At 31.1% G+C, this 10804-nt stretch overlaps 3 protein-coding genes across 7 annotated transcripts; 2 read left to right on the top strand and 1 right to left on the bottom strand.

Moving 5' to 3' along the window:
- The first annotated feature begins 217 nt into the window (after positions 1 to 217).
- On the top strand, positions 218 to 2529 carry LOC117227687 (xaa-Pro aminopeptidase 3). Its single transcript, XM_033483148.2, has 5 exons — positions 218 to 357; positions 485 to 1429; positions 1499 to 1861; positions 1924 to 2098; positions 2193 to 2529. Exons 1-4 carry the CDS (start codon positions 303 to 305, stop codon positions 2088 to 2090), a joined length of 1530 nt encoding a protein of 509 aa, XP_033339039.2. The 5' UTR covers positions 218 to 302; the 3' UTR covers positions 2091 to 2098; positions 2193 to 2529.
- Positions 1863 to 10689, bottom strand: Paics (PAICS bifunctional enzyme). Of its 3 annotated transcripts, none has more exons than XM_033483149.2 (8): positions 8554 to 8619; positions 6690 to 6761; positions 4791 to 4892; positions 4008 to 4331; positions 3580 to 3923; positions 3233 to 3508; positions 2823 to 2967; positions 1863 to 2738 (listed from the first exon to the last, which is right to left on the bottom strand). In XM_033483149.2, exons 2-8 carry the CDS (start codon positions 6691 to 6693, stop codon positions 2572 to 2574), a joined length of 1362 nt encoding a protein of 453 aa, XP_033339040.1. In that variant the 5' UTR covers positions 6694 to 6761; positions 8554 to 8619; the 3' UTR covers positions 1863 to 2571. The 3 variants fall into 3 exon arrangements, 2 of the variants coding, with proteins under 2 accessions (XP_033339040.1, XP_076379595.1); XM_076523480.1 differs by having other exon boundaries at positions 4791 to 4889; XR_013033826.1 differs by lacking the exons at positions 1863 to 2738; positions 2823 to 2967; positions 3233 to 3508; ... (1 more) ...; positions 4008 to 4331; positions 4791 to 4892 and adding exons at positions 9261 to 10013; positions 10099 to 10357; positions 10434 to 10689 and having other exon boundaries at positions 6476 to 6761; positions 8554 to 8709.
- LOC117227686 (amidophosphoribosyltransferase) lies at positions 5524 to 8752 on the top strand. Of its 3 annotated transcripts, XM_033483147.2 has the most exons (8): positions 5524 to 5663; positions 6559 to 6769; positions 6853 to 7145; positions 7232 to 7481; positions 7552 to 7791; positions 7876 to 8003; positions 8081 to 8302; positions 8413 to 8752. In XM_033483147.2, exons 2-8 carry the CDS (start codon positions 6571 to 6573, stop codon positions 8683 to 8685), a joined length of 1605 nt encoding a protein of 534 aa, XP_033339038.1. In that variant the 5' UTR covers positions 5524 to 5663; positions 6559 to 6570; the 3' UTR covers positions 8686 to 8752. The 3 variants fall into 3 exon arrangements, with proteins under 3 accessions (XP_033339038.1, XP_076378987.1, XP_076379023.1); XM_076522872.1 differs by lacking the exon at positions 5524 to 5663 and having other exon boundaries at positions 6632 to 6769; positions 6836 to 7145; XM_076522908.1 differs by lacking the exon at positions 5524 to 5663 and having other exon boundaries at positions 6647 to 6769; positions 6815 to 7145.
- Positions 10690 to 10804: the final 115 nt, after the last annotated feature.

The following is a 10804-nucleotide window of genomic DNA, read 5'->3' as shown; positions in this document are numbered from 1 at the left end:
GTCGCGATAATCGGCGAAGAATATAAAACAGCGCAGGTAATACATCACTGAATACTCGTATACATAGTTTGTCGCATAATGATTATGTATCAAACTTTTTCTTCGGAATATTTATGTGTACGAAATACATTTTGTGTACAACATTGTTCACAGAAGCATCGCACAAATTGACTGTGAGCACGAGTGAACACTTTGCAATGTACATACACTGTACGATGTCGAAGGTATTGACACTCTCGAAAATTCATTGAACCGAAATATTTTATACATTGAAGGATCGAAAGAATATTAATTCAAGGTACATGAAAATGTTTAGCAACGTAAGAGGTTCTATCATACGGTACATACGAAAATATGGTGAGTAAATAAAATGGAAATAAAAATAGTGTTACGGAATAGGTTATGTTGTTTGAAGATTTGCATGAAATCGTTCGTGTTAATCTTCAAAACTTGTACGCAATTAGAAGGTAAATCCTAATTATAGGACAACGAAGACATATTCGACATTCGATAAACACGTTTGCAAACAATATGAGCCGATGTCAATCAGAGGAATTGTCTACAACCCCTTGTCGAGCATGCGGTCAACCAACCGCGATAACGCATCCTCATTTGATTAAAAAAGGGGAAGTTGTACCAGGTATCCAGCTTAACGAATTTAAAAGTAGGCGAATTAAGTTGATGGAAAGCATTTTTTTGCATGATTCCGTTGCAAATGTAGACGGATCCCATATTGTAATTATTCCATCAGCTTCGAAAGTATACATTTCTGACAAAATCCCGTACGTATTTCGTCAAAATACGGACTTCTTATATTTCACTGGTTGTCAAGACCCGGACAGTGTTTTGGTAATTACAGCAAAGAATGAAAATTTTTCAACTGTGTTATTTGTAAGACAGTCAGACGAGCATTCTGAATTATGGGATGGACCTAGAACCAGAGTCGAAGATGCCCCTAGATTGTTTGGCATTGACTTAGCACTTCCTGTAACAGAGTTTGAACAGTTTTTGGTTTCATTTCTAAATGAAAACAATAAATGTGTTATGTGGTATGAAAGTAACGATGTAGTGCAACAAAACTTGCATAAAAAGTTACTTGAATTAATGAAAAAAACTAATAATAAAAAATTTGTTTCTCCTACAAGTATAATTCATAAAATCAGATTAATTAAGTCTCCATCAGAAATTGATTTAATGAAAAAAAGCTGTGAAATTGTTTCTACTGCAATAGTTAAAACAATAGAAATATCAAAACCAAAAATGACTGAGCACCAATTGTTTGCAACTGTGGACTATGTATGTCGTATGAATGGAGCAGAAATTTTAGCATACCCACCAGTTGTTGCATCGGGTAAAAATGCTAATATTATTCACTACATTAATAATAATCAATTTATTCAAAACAAGGACATAGTTTTAATGGATGCAGGTTTGTTATAAATATAAAATTACTTAGGATATTTTTATATATTCTCTATTAGATCTATACTTCTTTTAGGATGCGAATATCATGGTTATACATCTGATGTAACCAGAACATGGCCAATCAATGGCAAGTTCACGCAAGAACAAAAACTTTTATATGATATTATATTAGATATTCAGAACATTTTAATTTATAGACTGAAAGAAATGCCTACGTTGGACGAATTATTCCATGATATGTGCTTTTTATTAGGCACGAGCTTACAAAAAATTGGATTGATACCAACAAATTTGACCGGTGATAAGTTACTTTCAGCTGCATACATGTATTGTCCACATCATGTAAGTCACTATTTAGGAATGGATGTGCACGATACAGGAAAAATTTCTAGAAGTATAAAACTCCAACCAGGAATGATAGTAACTGTAGAACCAGGTACAAATCAACCGAATATATTATTTTAATTCACTCAACATTTACTTCATGAATATTTACAGGTATATACATAAACTCGAGAAATCAATTTGCACCACCACAATTTCATGGTTTAGGTGTACGCATTGAAGATGATATTTTGATAACAGAAAACGGGCCAGTAATATTAACTGAAAGTTGTCCAAAGGAAACTGCGGTAATAGAAACTTTAGCAAGTAAAAACCAGTAATTGTAATGGTAATATTTGTTTCTATTGATTCGTTCATTCATTTAATGTCACAATACATGTTGATGTAATTTAATGTAACTTGATACATTTGTTTCGTTTTAGATTAAACATCTAACATATCAAAGTTATCAATGCAAAAAATTGTTTCTTGAATGACATAGTAACAGTACAAAATTATCATTGCAAGTATCGAAAATGTGTATGCATTTTTGTTATTCAAAAATTTGCTTCAGTGGAAACAAATGAATATTATATACTTGTAACCAATAAAGAATCATGAGGAGAAACAGTAATATTGTATATACAAAGAGTGCTAGCATGAACATTTAGATATTAAATCGATTACAAATTAAACTTGTAAGAATATATAATATATAGTATTTGTAAAAAGTAAACACAGTTACTGTTAATTGGCAAATATATTGAAGAATGAATGAAAGTCCTTTGTGTCTTTTAACACTCATCAGCCAACACAAAAACATTAAATAACAAGATTTCGTAATTTCGAATCAGCTTTTTTTAAAGCGACAAAATTGGTTAACTGCTTAACTCTTAGTCGCGACCAGACAAGGTGATCGTGTAATGCATGAATTTGAGCTGCTGCAAGCGCAGCACTTTCAGGATAAGCGACTGTAGTGCATCCAATTCCTAGAAATAAAATATAATTAATGATAATTAATAATATTGGATACGTTCATGATAATTCTAATTAAATGCGTAATTATAAATCACCTGAGGGTACGTTGATTGACGACCATATGTCCTGTGAAATGTTGTCTGGTTTAAAAGGTGGACAATTAATAACAGGCAAAGGCGTGTTTCCAGACAGTACTGGACCCAGTCCATTGCTTCTCCCTGCTACAGCTATTAGCACCACCTAGGAGAAAGAAAGACAACCGACGATAACTTAAAAACAAGTAGTACATATATTCGTTTATATCGGTTGTTTTATCACTATGTTTTGGCGATAGTATGGTGTCATGACATACACATTTGAAAGATATACAGGTCGGATACAATCCGCGGAAAGTGAAAAACAAAGAATTAACTCCACTGTTGCTACACTGATAATATCATTCGTATTTTTAAGAATATGTATTCTATGACAAAATAAGTAATTCGGTTTTGGAGTAAATATATACCTTTTCAGAGATACCTTCATATTCTGAGAGAATATGTAATGTGTCTTGAGTTCCTTTATGAGCGCTACACACGCGAAGTTGCACGTTTAAACCAAAAGACATGGCATGTATTGCTATTTTTTTGCAATGTTCCTCATCAGATGGTGAACCCATTAAAACAACAACTAAACTATTATTTGGGGGAATAAGATGATCTAATTGATCTGCTACCCATTCAAAATTACGTTTTACGACATCCAAGTCTTCTTGAGTAACAGTTGCTAGGTTTCTGTATACCTGGAATGAAAGATTTAATTAAATAATAATAAATATATTGAAACAATCCAAATAGTAGTATTAACAAATACTTGTTTGTCTTTCATCAGTCTTTTATCACCAGATGGCCAAAGTCTCCAAGAATCACTATCAATTATATCTGCTACCATAATTTCACCATTTATATCCACACCAAATTCTATTTTCATGTCAATAAGAGCACAATCTCTAGTTGCCCAAGCTCTTTCCAAAATTTCAAATACAACAACAGTTGTTCGTTGCATAATATCAAACTCATCTTTTCCTATTTTAATTCCATTAAACATAAAATTTGCAGAAATAACTTGTTCTTCTGACCATTGAGGGTCATGGTTAGCATCATCTTTGAAGAATGTTTCTTGCAATGGTGGATTGAATTTATATCCTTCTGGAACTCCTATAGTAAAATAAATATAAGTATGTTTACATTTAATTTCACCAGATAATTTATTAATTTATATGCTATATTATATTCGTTAACCTGGATGTCTCTTCAGGAAGCTACCAGTAGCCAATCTTCTGGTAACCCATTCTATGGGTACCATTTTGCAATTTTTAGCAATAAAAGTTGTGTCATTCACCACTTTAACAAATGCAGTTTTTAATCCTGCCTCTTTCAATAATTGGAAGACTTTAGCTGTAGTAGCTGTGCTAATAGCAGCTTTGCCTTTCAAGTTATGAGATTTTACACCGTCTCCAGCAGTGATGCGATCTTTGCTTATTAAAATGCATAATTCAGGATTATTCTTCAGTTCATACACTTGTTTGGTTTTCCCTTCAATGATCAAATCTCCACGTTTATATTCTGTAAATCAGAAACAGAAACGTTTTACACAAATACAATTAGTTAAAAAATATTATCATTTGGAATTTCAAATAATTTGCTTACTGTAAAATTTTAATTGAAAAAAAGATGTTGAATTATTAGTTAGGTTCGTATAGTATAAGAAAAGCTATAAAAAAATCTATAGAACTCAAAAAAACACATGTATGTATTTCTTTGTACGATAACTTTTTTAGATACCAAGAAATCGTATAATATCGATCAATTATAAATTGTTTTAGTTCATGTTAAACATGTATTTTAGTCAACACAAATCTAACAATCAATTTCTTTAATGTAATATGTACAATCGTGCAAAAGGATAATTAAACTTTAATAGAACAATTTTCAAAATGGTGAATGAAAATTTTAAATATGGCAATAATTAACATTTAAAATTTGCGTGTTATCATGATAATTGTTATTTGTTTTACTGCTTACCATCCATGTTTCTTCTTCTTCGTTTACTTCTCGAATGCCAGCTTCTCTCTTGTAGAATTGTGCTTAATCGTGTCGTTAGCAATCCCCACTTTGAAAATTCTGCTGCATTTGATTGGTGTAATTTTATAAATTATTCTTATGTGGGTTAAGTGGTAAATGAATGTAAATATGTATAGGATAAGAACAGCAATGAATAGATAAACATGATTTGGAAATTATTTATATCCAGATTGAAGGAATTGAGAGAAATATTCATTTGCTTTCCTATTATACTATCTTGTTTATCCACGGGACATAGCAGATTACAATACAAATCCATAAAATACATACTATGAAGAATATATTTATTATTTGATCAAAATAAAATATAAATTAGAAATAAGTTTAACATGTACATTTTCAAAGAGAATAGCAATTAATATATGTTATATTAATAATATATTATCATTATATAAGCTTGAATTCATGCGTAACATATTTTAGAAAAAAAGCAAACTGTGATCGACGCTTACAATGGATCTATAGATATTGTATAGGACGCGCATAGATGAATTGTATTACATAGTAACTATTCTACATAATAAACTTGATCATATACATAATTTCATTACTGAAAAACGAATTACAGTTAACAGTGTCTTAAACTTTCTGCGATTGCAGTTACTTTGTTAATTAGTATAAGCAAAAAATCGATAATTTTAAAAGTAAGATAATAGCTAAATAAGTTAACCCCCCCAGTCAAAAGCAGGTTTCCATTGGTCTACGTATTCATTCGTGCTCTAGAAGCCAGTCGAGAGTCGCATTTCATGCGGATCTCTTTCAAGCTGACAGGACAGGAGAACATCACGACGCTCAAACCATTTGACGCACGTGGTATGTAAACGCATGCTCTAAACTCCTGAACTCTTATATTATTTAAATCGTATAGATAATACTTTCTTCTGCCAACACTGTAGAACAGGTTTATGCACAAAATTTGAATTAAAAATCAATATATCTGATTTTGTTTTACAATTAAGGTTTTCATTCAACAAGTGGCTACGGTCTATGATATACATAATTACGAATACAAGTTCTTTAAATGATCAAATTTTGAGCAATTTAATAAAATTAGATTTAATTGTACCATTATATTGTAGTATACAAAATATATATACGCATACATAAATAAATGTACATGTACACGAACATGTCATACCGAACAGAACGAATTACAAATAATAGGCATATAAATTTCAAAACAGAACGATTTAAAAACTATTTTCTTTTAATTACTGCTACATAAATAAATATTATCTTTTTTTCTTTTCTTTTTTGTCTATGTTTTATATCACGAAATATCTGTTTTGTGCAAGAACTGCAATATTTTTGCAACACTGCTTGAACTTATAAGATTAATTTACAACTATCTTGTACGCATACCAATGTGAATGTAATACACTGACGAAATCAGTTGCGAAATACTGATTAAGCAAGCATATAAAAAAAGTAAAGTAGTAACATTGAAAAAGAAGTTCTATCAGCTTGGCAGGGGTCAATAGTTTACAAGAGCATTGCTGATAATTGGGAAGAAATCTCAAGGGGGTCTAATACATGCTGTGTAACATACAAATAATATTTGCTTTCTGTTACTATTGCGTAATGTTTACTGCATAACTCAATATTTTTGAAGAGGGATAACTAAATGCAATAGTATAACTTGTTTATTATAAAATTATAATTTTACATGTAAATTTTAAACTAATTAATAAGCGAATTGTCTTTTTAGATTACTATAAAAATGTTTTGCAACACACAAATAAAATCTCAGACTGAAACAATATCCATAGAGAATAACAAAGGCAAAAGATTACATAGTGATGAAGAAACTAAAGATCAAAAATCTTTATCTGGACTTACTCATGAGTGTGGTGTTTTTGGATGCATTGCTGCTGGCGATTGGCCGTCTCAAATTGATGTTGGTCAAGTTATCTGTTTAGGTAAATTAATCCATATACTTTCTATTTCTAGTTGTTTTTTAAAAGTAAGCACCAATTCTTTCACAGAGACAATATTTGCCTAGGTTTAGTTGCCCTACAACATAGGGGCCAAGAGAGTGCTGGAATTGTTACTAGTGAAGGTGTTTGCTCAAAATCCTTTCATGTTCACAAGGGTATGGGAATGATTAACAACATTTTTAACGACGAAAATATGAAGAAACTTAGTGGAAATCTTGGCATTGGTCATACTAGATACAGCACAAGTGCAGCAAGCGAAGAAGTTAATTGTCAACCATTTGTGGTTCACACTGCACACGGAGCATTAGCTGTTGCTCATAATGGAGAATTAGTTAATACAGAATCTTTAAGGAAGATGGTAGGCATAATGCTAATAGCTGAAATATATTTCAGTTTTTTGAACCTTATAGTCAAACAATTTTTTAATATACGATTTATGTTTAGGTGTTAGGTCGTGGAGTTGGCTTGTCAACTTATTCAGATTCTGAATTAATTACGCAAGCTCTTTGTTTAAATCCTCCCGAAGGTGAAGTTAATGGTCCAGATTGGCCAGCACGTATCAAACATCTCATGCAATTAGCACCATTATCATATTCTTTAGTAATCATGCAAAGAGACAAAATATATGGCGTTAGAGATCCCTATGGAAATCGTCCATTGTGTCTTGGAAAAATTGTACCGATTGGAAATTTGGGTATGTCAATATAGATATAACTATGTTTTACTCTAAAAAAGAAACAGTTTAATAAATTGTTCTCATGTAGCTGGAAATGAATCAGATGACGACGATGACGAACCTGAAGGTTGGGTTATTTCCTCTGAATCGTGTGGATTCTTAAGTATTGGAGCACGTTATGTGCGTGAAGTATTTCCTGGTGAAATTGTGGAGCTCACACGTGAAGGAATTAAAACTATAGACATTGTCGATAGACCAGACAAGAAGCCACAGGCCTTTTGTATATTTGAATATGTTTACTTTGCACGTAGCGACAGTATTTTCGAAGGTAAATTATAAAAATTAAAGAATAATATGTCGACACCGAGATGACGCGAATAGAAGTTTTCAAGTTCTCTTTTTTGTTGTACAGGACAAATGGTATACTCCGTTCGCATGCAATGTGGACGAGAACTTGCTTTAGAATCTCCAATAGAGGCAGATATAGTCAGTTCTGTACCTGAATCAGGAACTGCAGCTGCTCATGGCTATGCCAGACAGGTAGATGCATCATATTTGTTTTTGAATTAGTCTCGCATTAAAAATTACATTTTTAAGAAATAATTTTTTATTTGTAGTCTCAAATACCTTTCGCGGAAGTATTATGTAAAAATAGATACGTTGGTAGGACGTTTATTCAACCTAGTACACGACTTAGGCAACTTGGTGTAGCAAAGAAATTTGGAGCTTTATCAGAAAATGTAAAAGGAAAAAAGTTGATTCTTATTGACGATTCAATCGTTAGAGGAAATACTATTGGACCTATTATTAAGTTACTCAGAGATGCTGGAGCGAAAGAAGTAAGTTTGTCAAGAATTGTTAATTCTAATAGTGCACACTCTGTATATTTATTATGATTATTATGTTATGATCTTGAAAAAAATAATTATATTCAACCATATCTTTGTAGGTTCACATTAAAATAGCTTCACCTCCATTAAAGTATCCATGTTATATGGGAATTAATATACCAACAAGGGAAGAATTAATTGCAAATAAATTAGATAACATAAAACTAGCGAAACATGTCGGAGCTGATAGTTTAACATACCTTTCAGTAGACGGACTTGTAAAAGCTGTTAGATTTGGTATGGATAATCGAGAAAGCAGTTACATTGGTCACTGTACCGCTTGTCTAACTGGTGATTATCCTGATGAGCTTCCCGGTGATTTGAATTGGTGAAAAAATGAAACCGTATATACACATCTACAGACAATGAATTACACATTATTAAACTGTGTATTATGTATGCTGTTTATTTTCATATTAACAAATTTAAACAGCCCACATAACTAATAATCAGTCACTACTTTACAATTTCTTAAAATAATTCAGTATTTTTAAATTAATTTATATAAGGTATACATAATAATAACAAAAGCCTTAAAATATTGAGATTTTTTAATCATGGTAATATCAGAATTTTATTTAAAAGAAAGTAAAATAAAAATATCCCAATATAACATTTAAAAAGTGCTGCAACACAATTTTTTTTATATGCGCATAATTAAATACAATATTTTATAAATAAACGTGTAGAGAATACACAACAAAAATTACTATATATTACATACATTTTATTAGTTTCTAGTATAAACAAAATATTCGATCATGTGATCGAAACAAAGAGATAAATAAATGTTATTCAAAGTATGTTATTGTTATTTATATTTCTTTAATTTTAAAATGTATTTGTGTGAAATTGCTGCAGAAAATATTGGCATTAACAAATAAGTTTTTATGTAAGTGATACATACTTTGTGCAATTATTTAATCAATACACATGATTGTCAATCCATTTTAGCATTTATATTCTCTTGCATATGCTTTCAACTGTTCTGATATTTCTTTCATTTTTGCTTCTCGTTTCAGTTGTTTAGAAATTTTATCAATATCTGACTCTTGTCGATTAACTTCTGTATTACATGTTTCTACTATTATTTGTTTAAATTTATCTTCAATGTTTTTATTTTCTATAGTACTTGAAGTAGCAGTCTCTGACGCTTCTTCTATTTTGTTAAAGGGCTTTCTACCTTTCGATAAAGGTCGTGCTTTTTTATCTTTTACTTTTTGTATGGTACGAGCCTTACTTACATTCTTTTTTTTGAGCAACCTAGTTTTGTGTGTATTTAAATGGCAATTATCATCCGCTAAAATTGAAGATTGTGATTTTACTGCAGATGTTTCAAATTCTTGAATATTGCTATCGCAACTACTTTCAATTGTATTTAGGGTTTCATTTATAATTTCATTAGGAAACATTGGCTTAGAGTGAAATTCATCGCCGCAATGACTAGAAGTTTCTTCATCCTGGTCACAAGTGTCTTCAACCTTATTCACAATATTAGAATCATCCTTATGGCTGTACATGGCAAAAGGATTATCTTCATCAGAATCTGATTCTAATGTTATACCTAGATCCTTTTTCTCTTGTCTGATCCGTCGTTTCTCCAAATAAGAATGCAGGGCATTTAATCTATCAGTTCTCTCAGACTTCCAAAAGGAAAGAGCTACAAAGACATAAATAGAAAAATATAAACTATATTGCAATTATTGTATTATTATTCTATTAAGCAGAATGATACTGAATTATACCTTCCTCTTGATATCGACATGGTACTCCAGCTATTTGAAGAGTGTTCAAGTTTGGAATGCATTGATAATGATCCGAATCACCAAGTACTTCTGTTCTAGGTTTTATAAAAATTCTCTGCATTTTTAAAATCTTTCTAGTTTTAGCAAAATATTTTAAACTTGGAATTTCATCGAAAACAGGATCATTTGCTACAAGAGTGTCGTTTTTTGCGAAAAACATATATGTACCACCAACATCTTCGTAAGTACCTTCGTAAAACTAGAATCATTAGAATTATCGATAATGTTGCCGGTATAATTTTATTTGTCCTACGTATGACACAATGTTAAATTACCTTCCCATTAATTTTCATGATCGGATGTTCTGTGTCTATACCGATCATATCTAATTGTAGTTGCTCTTCGCTAAACACATTACCGTCCACAAGTCCTTCAAATTCTACATACACGAGGATTTCATCTTCGTCTTCACATATTTCGTTATCAGATCCCATTTCAATGCACAATTTATACTCTTAGCTTCTTCTGTAAATATGCATAAGCATCATGCAATAAGAAAAAATACGTGTGCATGGGTGTAGTTTATGTACATTATATGTATGCATATTGATCTTTTCTCATCGTAAGACTCAGGAGATTTAGCGAGCCACTATGAAAGATGTACTTATAGTTTGTCTTTGCTCTAATTGGTTAATTTTTACAAATT

Source organism: Megalopta genalis, chromosome 1 (assembly GCF_051020955.1).
Source record: "Megalopta genalis isolate 19385.01 chromosome 1, iyMegGena1_principal, whole genome shotgun sequence".
Taxonomy (NCBI): Eukaryota; Metazoa; Arthropoda; class Insecta; order Hymenoptera; family Halictidae; genus Megalopta; species Megalopta genalis.
This window is presented reverse-complemented; position numbering and strand designations above follow the sequence as displayed.